The 14,081-nt window shown below is 37.3% G+C and overlaps 1 protein-coding gene across 1 annotated transcript in view; it reads right to left on the bottom strand.

Annotated features, from left to right (window-relative positions):
* LOC124794768 (kalirin) overlaps nucleotides 1–14,081 on the bottom strand; it is a 2,150,963-nt gene that overhangs the window by 713,653 nt on the left and 1,423,229 nt on the right. Inside the window, exon 32 of the mRNA XM_047258392.1 lies at nucleotides 12,330–12,469. Within this exon, the coding sequence (XP_047114348.1) occupies nucleotides 12,330–12,469 (140 nt within the window). The remainder of the gene's footprint in view (nucleotides 1–12,329; nucleotides 12,470–14,081) is intronic.

The raw sequence follows: 14,081 nt of genomic DNA, 5'->3' as shown, positions 1-14,081 counted from the left end.
GGTTATATGCCTGTACACAGGTTGATTCAAGCCAGTTAATAAGGTGTGAACAATTTCTATCTATTCAAAGGAATATAGAAAAAAAGAATGAAGGAAGTCTGGTTACGTTGGCCAGAGATAATGGTCATGTGCGCATGAGGTGTGCCTGCTTTCCTGAGTGTGTGTGTGTGTTTACTTGTTTTCTGAAACAGGCTTTGGCCAAAACCTCAGTGTGTAACAGTATTTTCGTTGCAGCTGTCTGCAACTCAAAATGTCATCTTTATGGTGTGTACCAATCTTTCCTTTTCATAACATTGCTGACAGTTGCACTTAGTAATTCAACTAATGTAATCAGGGAAGATTCTTCTGACTATGAAAAATTAATGTATGGAGTTTCCCAGTCAATCTGAGGTCAACCATTGATCCTCATACATTTGTACAATCTTCTGTCTAATATACAACATGCAGAATTAGTTCTTCTTGTAGATGACGCAGTACTGTAATCAAACCAAGCATATATACAACAACAGAATAAATAGTAAACAATTTCCTTAAAAGTGTCATTGACTGGTTTTCTGCAAATAGTCTCACTTTCAATTGTAAAAAGCCACAACATTTTCAGTTCTGGACATAAAGGGATACTACACCAATGATGAGTGCAATGCAAACTGAGGAAATCATACATAGTGTGAAAACTTCAAAATTCTCGAGTGCCATGCTGAAGAGAGTTTAAACTGAAAAAGGACATTTTTAACATTTAAAACAACTTAGTTCATCCACGTGTGTATTTAGAATCACTGCAAATATTGGGGAGAAACAAATCAGGGACTCAACATATTTTGGATATTTTCATTCAATATGTAATATTGTTATTCAATCTGTATATTGAGCAAGCAGTAAAGGAAACAAAAGAAAAATTCGGAGTAGGTATTAAAATTCATGGAGAAGAATTAAAAACTTTGAGGTTCGCCGATGACATTGTAATTCTGTCAGAGACAGCAAAGGACTTGGAAGAGCAGTTGAACGGAATGGACAGTGTCTTGAAAGGAGCATATAAGATGAACATCAACAAAAGCAAAACGAGGATAATGGAATGTAGTCAAATTAAATCGGGTGATGCTGAGGGTATTAGATTAGGAAATGAGACACTTAAAATAGTAAAGGAGTTTTGCTATTTAGGGAGTAAAATAACTGATGATGGTCAAAGTAGAGAGGATATAAAACGTAGACTGGCAATGGCAAGGAAATCGTTTCTGAAGAAGAGAAATTTGTTAACATCGAGTATAGATTTAAGTGTCAGGAAGTCGTTTATGAAAGTATTTGTATGGAGTGTAGCCATGTATGGAAGTGAAACATGGACGATAACCAATTTGGACAAGAAGAGAATAGAAGCTTTCGAAATGTGGTGCTACAGAAGAATGCTGAAGATAAGGTGGGTAGATCATGTAACTAATGAGGAGGTATTGAATAGGATTGGGGAGAAGAGAAGTTTGTGGCACAACTTGACTAGAAGAAGGGATCGGTTGGTGTGACATGTTTTGAGGCATCAAGGGATCACAAATTTAGCATTGGAGGGCAGCGTGGAGGGTAAAAATCGTAGAGGGAGACCAAGAGATCAATACACTAAGCAGATTCAGAAGGATGTAGGTTGCAGTAGGTACTGGGAGATGAAGAATCTTGCACAGGATAGAGTAGCATGGAGAGCTGCATCAAACCAGTCTCAGGACTGAAGACCACAACAACAACAACAACAACATGTAATATGGAATAACATTCTTTAAGGAAGGTAGTCTTTGTTGTTCAAAAACATGTTGTAAGAATAATATGTGGTGCTCACCCATGATCATCTTCTAGACATCTGTTTAAGGAGTTGGGCATTTTGACTACTGCTTCACATTATATTTATTCCCTCATGAAGTTTGTTACAAACGATCCACTCCAGTTCAAAAGGAGCAATGATATACATAATTGCAATAAGAGAAGAAAAAATGGCATTCATTACTCCACTTTAAGGCTGTCTTTAGCTGAAAAAGTGGTACAAAATACTGCAGCACAATTTTCGATCACTTACCCATTGATATAAAATGTCTGACACACAGTAAAGTACCATTTGAAAACAAACTGGGAAAGTTTCTCTTTGACAACTTCTAATCTATAGAACAACACCTACTATTGTAATGTGTAAAAGGTAGTGTGTAGGAATTAGTAACTCACATCTATGTATTTGTTCAAAACAAGCCACTCGAAAGATATCTTAAACAAGTAACTACATCACGACATGGTCTGTGAGATATAGTGAATAATGTGGCCAATATTTTATGCACACAACTAATTTTTAATGTTTCCAGCTACCAAACTATGACACCGCTTATTTTTCATTTTTTATGGAACTATGCATTTTTTTCTGCAGCACTGGAAGAAGCATTAGAAGAGGACATAAGTGACATAACATGTGTGGAACTTGACCAAATAGTAACAAGGTAACACATCCCAGAACCACTGTCCAGCTCTCAGGAGAAGTTGTCCCACAAACTTTATGTTCTCTGTAACAAGCAAACCCATCACTCAGATACATACCATGTATTTTACCTGTGTGCTTGAAATGCATGAGACTGTGCTCTGCTGTTGTAGTGGACACACAACTTGCTCATGGAGCTATCTAGACTTCAACAAGGTATGTAATAATTTTAAAAAAGTGGATACAGTTTTCGTTTGTGATGTACATCATCAAACTGTTAGAACAGTGTTGTGTTTTATGCTAAGAGATATACGGATCATAGAAAGGCCCCAGGATACGTCTTTGCAAACATTGTAAAACAAATCTCAAGAACTGAAAGTGTGAAAAGTAAAATATGCCAATGAATAAGAACAGCAATATATTGCAAATGATAACACACACTGCAGATGTCACTATGAGGCAGGTTGAATGTATGAATGGGATCAGCCAATGGTCTGTTCTGTGAAGACAACATTCGAACACATTTCATCCTTTCTACACTTTGGTCCATCAACAGCTTCATGGAAATGGCTTTCAAAATCAGTTACAGTTCAGTTCTGAGAAAAGTACATATGAAATCTGCAGAGTGATGCAGCATGTCTATGATGAATCATTTACAAATCGTGCACAAATCAATCTGTACTGCTTGCATTACTTCTCAGTGGACAAATAAAGACCTTGGCCTTTCAATGTGTGTTGTGAGTTTTTCAAGAATTGCATCATTAGTCTCTGTTTTGTTGATGGGACTCTAAACTGCAATTCTTAACAAGTATGCTGCCATAGTTAGTGGAAATCATCTCAAGGGTCATGAGGGAATCCAAGTCCTACCAACTTGGTAGGTATTCTTCACAGATAATTACAGATTTCTTAACAGAACATTTGGAGACCACTTGTTCAGTCATTCAAGACATACAGCTCACCAGACTTAAAATCTCTGGACTTTTATCTGCATGAAAAATTAAAATAACACGTATGCTAGGAAATGTAAACATCTGTCAAAGTCATGAAATGCTGTATGACACAGGCCTCTGTAGCGATGACATCTTGATGAGATTCTATGTGCAGTGTTGTCTGTCCGGCCTTGCTTTATAGAAAGTATCAGTACTAAAGATCAGCATTCTGAATAACTTACACAACAGTCATAATAATAATAAATACATGAAACATACTTGAGTTACAGGTTTGCTTATACATTTGGAACATTCGTACCTTGTCTGATACAGTCGGCCAGACATTTGTAGGCCTTCTTTTGATTGTGCCATTATCTTGATCTGTTTGATCAAGTTCCACACATTTTATATTACTGAAGGCTTCTTCGATGCCTTTTTTCAAAACCACAGAGAAAGATTGCTTTTATTAAAAATGTGTGTTATAATCTGGCATCTATAATTAGTTAAGAATTATATGCATGATTCAGAAAATTCTTCACACGCTCTGCTGTAACTTAATGAAAACTGCACCTTGCCATATTTAATCACTCAGGCTCCAATTGCCACTTCTGACACATGAGGAGAGCAGCAAATTCCTTATTTGGCTTTTTCTATACACTTCATATTTTATTGTTAAATTCCTTGTGTTTGGCACAATCTCCCATTTTAGTAATGTGAAGTGTGATTTGCACAGTCTATAGTGCAGCTATAATTTTTGTTTGAATGGCCAGCAAGACAGCTCAGAAAAGAATTGATCACCGCTGGTGACACACCAGGATAGTAGCAAGTTACCTATTTAGCTTTCTCTGTGTGCTTTTGTAGTTGATTCTTAAGTTTGTAGTGCTAGGATGTATAGGGTGTGTGCATTCTGTATGTACATGCAGGAGTTTGCACAGTTTGCAAACAGCTGAAAACGCTTTTCATTGCCATCAGCCGTCACCAGCTTGCTGCTTCAGGGTGCAGCAGTGATGAAGAATCTGGTGTGTACCATGGGACAACTCACACCAACTGGCTCCACTGCCAAGGCACTTTGCAGAGTACCTGACACGGGACCCATGCTCAGCGCAGGCACATTTGTATTACTATGGATTCATTGTAGGTGGTACAGACAAGACTGCCTTGTGAAGCGGTTTTGAACAAGTTTTCCAAAACCTGCCTTGAGCACCCAGTTTGACAGAGCACAAAAAATGGAAATATTTTACACCTTGTGGTTACCAACAGGCCTCAATAATCGAAAGTGACAATGTAAAGCCAGGGATAAGTGATTGTGATGTCCTCATACTGACGATGGTTACTAAGGTTAATAAATCCATCAAGAAGGCTAGGAGGGTATTTTTCTAGTAAGGGCAGATAAGCAGTTGCTGGCATCTCACTTTGAGAATGAATGGACATCATTTAGTAAAAATATGATGGACATAGAGGAATTATGGGCAAAGTTCAATTGATTGTAAATCATACTCTGGAGGAGAATGTGCTGACAAAGTGTATTAATGACAGGAAAGATACATCATGGTTTAATAAAAAAAATTCAGAAGCTGCTGACGAAGCAGATACTGTTGTATACTCAGTTCAAAAAAGAACATGCAAATGACTACAGGCAAAAGTCAGAAGAAATTCGTGCACCTGTGAAAAGACTAAACACAACATGTAAACAATTTCCACCATTATACCTTAGCAAAAGATTTTATCAAGAACCTGACAAAATTCTGGTTTATATGTAAAATCATTAAGTGGGTCGAAGGTTTCTAACCGGTTGCCAATCTTCGACCAGTGTGGTGCAGCAAGAGAAGACAGCAAAAGGAAAGCTGAAGTTTTAAATTTCCCATTTAAGAAATAATCCATGCGAGAAGATTGTAAAACATACCATCATTTGATCATCACATAAACTCCCATATGAAGAGCATAGTAATAGGCATCCCTGGTGCAGAAAAACAGTTGAGAGTTGTGAAAACAAATAAGTCACCAGCTCTGAAAGGACTCTCAATTCGGATCTGCACAGAATACTCAACAGCACTAGACCCTTGCTTACCTTGCATTTATCATAAATCTCTTCCTCAGTGCAGAGTCTCAAACAACTGCAAAAAAAGTGCAGGTGACTCCTGTACATGAGTAGGATAAAAAACTAACCTGTAAAATTACAGACCAACAGCAGTTTGCTCCAGTATTTTGAACATATTCTGAGATCAAATATAACAAATGTCCTTGAGATGGAAAAGCTTCTGTCCACAAAGGAACATGGACTTATGAAGCATCATTCGTGAGAAATTAATCTTGCTATTTCCCCACATGGCGTCCTGCAAAACATGAATTCCTAGATTTCAAGAATGCATTTGACATTATGTCCCTCTGCAGGCTGTTAACAAGGGTCAATCAATGTGTGTGGATTAGGTTCCCAGATGTGTGATTGGTTTGAAGACTTCTTCTGTAACAGAAGCCAGTATGTTGTCCTTGACATCAAGTGCTCATCAGAAACAAGGGTATCATCAGGTGTGCCCCAGGAACTGCTTTTATTCTCTATATACATAAATGATCTGATGGAGAATGTGGTCAGATATCTGCAGCTGTTTCCTGATGATGCTGTGGTGTACAGGAAAGTGTTGTTATTGAGCTACTGTAGGAGGATATTAGATGACTCGCACAACATTTCTAGTTGGTGTGATGAATGGCAGCTTGCTGTAAATGCTGGAAAACGTGATTGAATGGAAAAGAATAGAAGAAAAATCCCTTAATGTTTGAATACAGCACTGGTAGTGTGTTGTGTGACTTACTAATTATCTAGGCGAGACATCGCTAAGTGATTTGAAATGGAAGGAGCATGTACGGACAGAAGTGGTGGAGGCAAATGATAAATTTTGGTTTATTGTGAGAATTTAAGGCCATTGTAGCTCATCCACTAAGGACACAGCACAGAGAATATTAGTGCAATCCTTTCTTGACTACTACTCAAGTGTTGGGATCCCCAACAGGTCAGATTAAAGGAAGGCATTGAAACAGTTCAGAGGTGAGCTGCTAGATTTGTTCATCTACATCATACTCTACAAACCACCTAATAGTGTGTGGTGGAGGGTACTTTTGTATCATTAACTGAGCCTTCCAACCCTGTCCCACTCACAAATAGCATATAGGAAGAAGGATTGTCAGTATACCTCTGTATTGGCTCTAATTTCCTGAATTTTCTCCTCCTGTTCATTACGTGGGATGTATGTGGGTGAAAGTAATATGTTGACTGACTCAGTGCAAAGTGCTCTCTTAAAATTTTAATAGTAAATCTCACTGTGATGCACAATGCCTTCTCTTGCAACATCTACCAATGGAGTTTGTTGAGCATCTCCATAATGCTTCTGTGCCGGCTAAACGATCCCATGATGAAACATGCCACTTTTCGTTGCATCTTCTCTATCTCTTCAGCCAGTCCTACCTGGTAGGGATCCTGGATAGATGAACAACACTCAAGAACCATTTCTTTCATGAATGAGTTATTTCCTTAAGATTCTTCCTATGAATCTGCGTCTGGCATCTAATTTTCCCATTATTTGTTTTAAGTGGTCATTCCACTTAAGGTCACTCTGGATAGTTACTCCTAGATATTTTACACAGATACTCTTTCCAGCAGTTTGCCATCAATAGTGTAGCTGTATAGTAGTGGATTTCTTTTCCTATGCATGGGCAATATGTTACATTTATTTATGTTCAGGGTCAACTGCCAGAGCCTGCACCATGGTCTAGAGGTCATTCCACAAGTCGTTACTATCTTCTGATGTTACTACTTTGTTACAGAGAACCACATCATCTGTGAGAAGCCTTAAAGAGCATCTGATGCTTTCTACTAGGTCATTTATATATACTGTATGCAGTAGCAGCCCCTATCACACTTCCTTGGGGTACTTCAGAAATTACTTTTACATCTGTTAATTTTGTTCCATTAAGAGAAATGTGTTGAGTTCTATCCACAAGATTGTCTTGAATTCAGTCACAAACCTGCTCCAATTCTTAACAAGCTTATATTTTGTTACTAAATGGTAATGTGGGACTGTGTCAAATGCCTTCCTAAAGTAAAAGAACACAGCATCAACCTGACCACCATTGTCTATGGCACTATGGGTATCATGGAGGGAGAGAGTGAGCTGAGTTTCACAGAATCTCTGTTTGTGAAATCCATGCTGATTTTTATAGAGGAGATTTTCATTCTCCAAAAACATCATAATTGGATCTCATGGAAGAACAGAGCAAGCTGAGTTTCACAGAATCTCTGTTTGTGAAATCCATGCTAATTTTTATAGAGGAGGTTTTCATTCTCCAAAAGCTTCACAATTCTTGAAGATAAAATTTGTTCCGCAATTCTACAACAGATTGACAACAACAATATAGAACTTTAATGCTGTGCATCTATCCCACGGCACTTCTTAAAAACTGGAATGACTTGTGTTTTCTTCCAGTCACTAGGAACCTTTCATTGCTCAGGCGATCTACAGTAAATTGCTGCCAGAAGGGAGCAAGCTCTTTCGCATAATCTTTGTAGAATCTTATAGGTATCTCATCTGGTCCTGACACCTTTCCACTACTATGCAATTGTAGTTGTTTTTTTATCCCTTAATTGGTTAACTCAATATCTGCCATTTTGACATTCGTGCGACGATTGAAAGGGGGACCATGTTATGCTCTTCCGTGGTGAAACTATTTCGGAAGACCCAATTCAGTATTTTGTCCTTCTCTTTGTTATCTTACTTTTCTGTGTCAGTATGGTCACTGAGTGAATGAATAGGTGATTCTGACCCACGTGTAGATTGTACATACAACCAAAACCTCTTATGGTTTTAACTAATTTCAGCTGACAAAGTTTTACTTTTGAAATCTTTGAACACTTCTCTCACTGCCATTCTTACACTCATTTTTGCTTTGTTCAGCTTTTGTTTGTTAGCTTGGTGTTTACTTCTCTTGATTCTGAGATGAAGTTCTCTTTGTTTATGCAGCAGTTTCCTAACACTGCTAATGAACGATGGTGGTCTTTCCCACCCCTTAAGACCCAACTTGGAACATATTTTCTTGCTGGTAGGTTTAATCAACACACAAGTATCCTGGAGAAGCTTCATGAACTAAAATCGGCATCACTGAAGGGAAGACTACATTCTTTACATGAAACACTACTGAGAAAATTTACAGGAACAGCATTTGAAGGTGGCTGCAGAATGATTCTACCATCGCTGGGGCATGTTTTGCATATGGAACATGATAAGAGAAATAAGGGCTTGTAAGAAAGCACATAGACATTCATTTTCTCCTGGGCCTCTTTGCGAGTGCAACAGAAAAGGAAATGACTAGCAGGGGTACGAAGTACACTCCACCATGCACCATATGGTGGCTTGCAGAGTATGTATGTAAACGTAAATGTGGATGTATTTCAAGTGGCCTGTCTTCACTGCCTTGCCCTTGATAGAAACCTACGTGGCTGTTAAGAAATAGTGTCATAAGCCCACTAACATTACAAACTCATTTTGAATCATATGTTCAGTGACTTACAGCTCTGTCATTATCAACATATGCTATCTCTGTTGCAGCATAATTATTTCATATGTAAATTTTACCTGTTAGCTCCTACTACTCATCTTTGCTTACTTTAGTTTATAGGAAGTGTAAGCAATCTGTGACCACAGTAACACATCATATTTACATTGTTGTTCACCTATGAAATCAAAACATTCATGTAACTTGGAGCATTGCTCTAAATTTTTCCTCAGCTACCATACAGTGCCACAGATTTCTGAAAAAAGTATCGCAAATTAATTTATAAATACGGCTACATGGTGAACATGTACAGATGTAACTTAGTAGTTCCACCCCCATGGAAATTCTTTATGATTAGTTGCCAAGGAGAAACATTTTCAGTTTGTTTTCAAATTTTACTTTATACCAGTAGGTAAGTGATCAACTGTTGAATATGTCACTTCCCACTGAAACTGTTGAAAATCCCAATGGCTCCCCTGCCTCACTAAGTTTCAGGGGCTGTTTTTAATGACTTAACTTCTAAATCCTTTTGTCTGCACTTGAAACTCATACAAACACTGTTAAAGGAATACTGAGGGTTTTTGTGTTACGATTAGGAAACCCATTTTCCAAATTGTTTCAGTAGCTACAAAGCAATACACATTAATGAGCTGCATTTTTTGTTATGCAATGTGTTGCATTCTGCTTAACGCAGGATGTAATCAAAATCAAAATTTATGCATTCTAGTAGTGATAGGCCATACCCGAATGCTTTGATCAGTGTTTCTCATTGTTCAGTGGGACCACATGTGCTTTTCTTTTCTGTGGCCACAAAAGGAAAGCTTTTATATTACGTTGGTCAGGAGGCAAAACCTGCCAATGTAAACTGATAGAAAAACAAATTTGTTGCTAATTTCTGGATTTTCAAAACATGGAACCCCCCCAAATAGTAGAGTTTCAGGGGTTAGCCTCCTTCAGACCTATGAAGCTGGTGCATAATACTGGTTCTTGAGCATTGTATGTGCAGTGCCAATTCATTCTGCAATACAACAATCTTTTCATTTTCTTTATTACTGGACAATTAACTGTCAAAGATGGTAAGCATGGGTGCATACTGCACCTCCCTGCATTAAAAGCCCACATTGAGCAAAGATTGCTGAGATATTGATGTAGAGATGAATCTGACTGCATCTGGTTTATTTGGAAAGAGATATGTTGCGACGTAGCATATCAGATGGCTTCCATGTACCACCACAGTCAATATATACCACATTTATCAGTGACACATGTTGCTGAGCAGTTTCCATGAATGTTATTCACAATGGTGCTATGAACTGCAAAGCTGCTTTTATAGTTCACAACCCACATAAAGTGCTACTTGTGCCTGTAACAACTGTCAGTGAAATGCACCCAGGCAGGATATCAAATACTTGAAAATTACTTCTCTGTTGCAAATAGTATGTTTTCTTAGTCACTGTGATTGAGAAGTGGGGGGCAGTGTTGTATGTCTTGCAGCACTTTCTCACATATTCGAAGGAGACACAGATATTATAGGGATGGCATTGCTTGTAACTGAGATTTAATATAGCAAAACACTTTAAAGATGAAAAAATAAGGTTTACATTAAACTGTATTCACTCCAGCAATGCAGTGCTCTCAGTAACAAGAGTATGAGTGCTTTTTATGTTATTATTGATATTCTGCACCTCATTTTCCCAACTTTAGTTGGACTGAGAACTCTAAACGTGTTGTGTTGCAATTAAAATGCAGGAAAGAAAACTAGGTTATATATTCAAAGCAAGCCAGCTTTTGCACTAATCACTAATATTAATTATTTGGAGCTTAACTTTGGCATTTAAAACAAAACAAAAAATTACGTCAGGTGCTTCTTCTCTTTGGTTTTTAGCCTTCACACCCATCACAGTGGGTGGTGTGTTACATGGTTTGTGTGCATGTTCATCTGTGTAAATTTTTGCCTTGTGCCACTGAAGATGATTGCTTCACATAAATGAATTTGGGCTAGTAAAATCAGGAACAGAAAGCAACATTTATTTATTACCAATTCCAGAGATAATAATGTAGTTCTACAAATTCAAAACATTTCACTCCACAGTCTTCTTCCCAATCTACGAATGCAAGTTTCAAGGAAACGCTGTTCTCAACTTGAAGGTTTTCATGGACATTGCACTTCTTTATTAAGCAAGTTCCTTTTTCTTTCACTGCCTTTCTCCAACATTTTAAGTTCATTACTCAGCCAGTTATAAGAGAACTCTGAACCATGGTGCAACTAGGCATTTGTTACATACAAAAATCACTGTCAGGTGTGAAAAATATAACAAGTGGCAGAAAAAAAAATACTACGACTGACTAAGATCTGATCCCAAACTTTCAGATTTGCAGTCAGACACTTATCCACATAGCCACTGAGCAATGCATTATGCTGTTACATTCTTGCAGTGGTAAAAATGTGATTATTAGGTCCACCAGGAATTGTATAGAATAATTCACTCTATGAGCATTAAGGATGACAGTGGCTATATTAGCTATTTTATGGTATTTTGCATCACTATACAACTGTTCCTCTCCCATCTATACAGCTGTTCTTCTCCCAATCATTGAAGTTCTCAATAATGACATTCTTTTAAAAAATAGGAATATAAAACACTCAAAGAAAAGCAAGGCAAAACAAAGCTGCAGCCATAATTTTTACTTTGCAATAAAATTTTCTATACCTGAAAAAACTGCTCATCGTTGTGGAGCTATTTTTTCCCTTTTTATTGAAGTTTTGTGGAGAGAAGGGGATGAAAAAGTATTTTGAACTATTTGTTTATCTTGATACTCAGTTCAACTCCACAAAAGATGAAATGTAATGTATAGGAGAACTAAAATGCAAAATGTAGTTCAATAGCTTTCTGATAAAGTCACTGCAACAAACTATTTAGAACCTGACATCACTTACACTGCACAATGTTAGTTGTAGGTACTCATAACTGATGCCTTTCTGTACACTAAAGGGATAGTGGTTTTAATGCTGTCCATTATGTGGATAAAAATGTCTGTCAATTCCAGTGCCCTACAGCCAGCCAATGCCAGGTTGGGATTGGTATGGTACTTCCCCACTTTTGCGGAGAACCATACCCATATATAGGCTATTACTAAATTGTAGTTCTCTCTTCAAAAGACATTTTAAAGCTGCACCCAGGGAGCAATCTGTGTACACCTTCTGCCTGTGTCTTGTATATATCACATTGTAAAATATTATGTCAGTGTTTTCCAAGTTTTTATGCATCATGTAACTGAGGCAGAACCTGGGAACTAGCCCAGTATTTACATAAGTGGGTGAAGGAAACAAAACATGCAGGCTGGCCAGAACACCAGCATGCACTTGACATTGTACTAGTGTTGGACTATCAACAAATTAGCAATAACATTTCTGTTCTTACCTGCTGGAACGTTGACTGCCTGGCTTCAGTTTTGCTGGGCTCTTTGGCATGCTGAGAGGTAAAGCTGAACTGAAATAGGTTTCCTGAATGACTTCACGGAGCTTTTTTACCCATGTCTGTTTCACATCAAGTGAGGAGGCCTGCAAAAAAAGAAATTAAAACACAACACTAAATTTATTTTGATTTATAATGCATTTATTTTCTTATGGTGAAAAAATTACACTATGATAAGCAATAAGAAGTAAAATAGAAATTTAATACTTTTCTTTCCCAATGAAGTACTTGGAAGAGTCTACAAGCTTTTATTCCACAGAATTTCAAATTAGATATGTTCCAGTCATCCGATACATATCTTAACTTAAAAATGTCACACCAATTTCTAGTTTAGTTTAACCTAATTTGCTCATTTAGTAGTTGTACTTGACATGTGATGTTTCTGGCACAAATTTAAAAAAATCTACATTCTGAACATAATTTACGTTACAGTAGAAGGCACTTGAAAATAACACACTTCTTAGATGCATACAGCTGATAATAAAATGACTGATACTGTTAACTCTTAAATTAAAAGATAAAAAGTGTGATGAGTTCACCATTCTAAGGTAGTCAATTTGATCAGCACTGAATACAAATTGTCTTCATAGTAGCATCAGCTAATAATCTATGTGTTTTCTGATACCACTAAACTGTGTTGGGATAATTCTTAGCTCCAGTAGCAGAGGTCTGGAAAGATGTGGATATCCACAAATTTCCACATTAACAAGTACTCTGTGGATAAAGGTCAGTGCTAATGCAGAAATCTATGGCTATGTCTGTTGATATCCACAGATTAGCGAAAGCTACCACAAAGCTACCCGAAGGGTCTGTTAGGATTCTCCATCCGCTGGAATATTCTCTTCATAGTCTGACTCCAGTTTGTGTACTATATATGACACAAATAATGTTTACTGTAAAATGAACATTCCTATAAACATTTACAGGTGCACAATGCAATGTTTAGTGCTCTGAGAAGTGTAGCATGCTGAATGATTCAACGTTACAGTTAATCAATGCATATTTGGTAAATGAACTACACGACTAACTTTAAATAGTATTCAGTATCGGATGACGGCTTCTAACATTACTTCATTTGACTTCCCAATGTTGTACAAATGTTCTGCAGAACATTTCATAACATCCATTTCATAAGTTAGGAAATAAAGTTGTAACTAATGGATCACATCAAGAATATGAGAGGCTACATTGTACTAGAATGTCATCTTCATTGGCCCTTACATTTTTAGTCAATGGAATATAAATTACAAGGTTCAACTTCAGAAGCCTACCATCAGAACTCTAAGAAGCACAGTGGATTAAGTATTCAAATCTGGCACAGCACTGTGCTCCTTGACTTACACGTTGGTATGCATTCACCTATCCCCACAAAAGAGCTCATGCAAACACCTTGATGAAACTCATGTCGATCTAGGAACAGAAATATGTTTCCCAAAATGTGGTTGTGAAAGACAGAATGGTGACAGGCATTGTTTGAGACTACTCTTCAAGGAGGAATTGCTAGAAAACTGTTGCCCAGTCATGTTCTAAGTCAGAAAATTAATAATTAAAAAGGAATCACTTTGCTGTCTTTAAATGAGAAAATATTCAAGGTAAACAGTTCCAGTCTACCACATGTGTTTTATTTTTTTATTCCAGAGTGCTGTATGCATCCTTTTAATATGTTCCTATGTAATGAATTCAAGTAATTTATTATTA

Source organism: Schistocerca piceifrons, chromosome 4 (assembly GCF_021461385.2).
Source record: "Schistocerca piceifrons isolate TAMUIC-IGC-003096 chromosome 4, iqSchPice1.1, whole genome shotgun sequence".
NCBI lineage: Eukaryota > Metazoa > Arthropoda > Insecta > Orthoptera > Acrididae > Schistocerca > Schistocerca piceifrons.
Note: the sequence above shows the minus strand (reverse complement) of the source record. Positions and strands in the feature narration are given on the sequence as shown.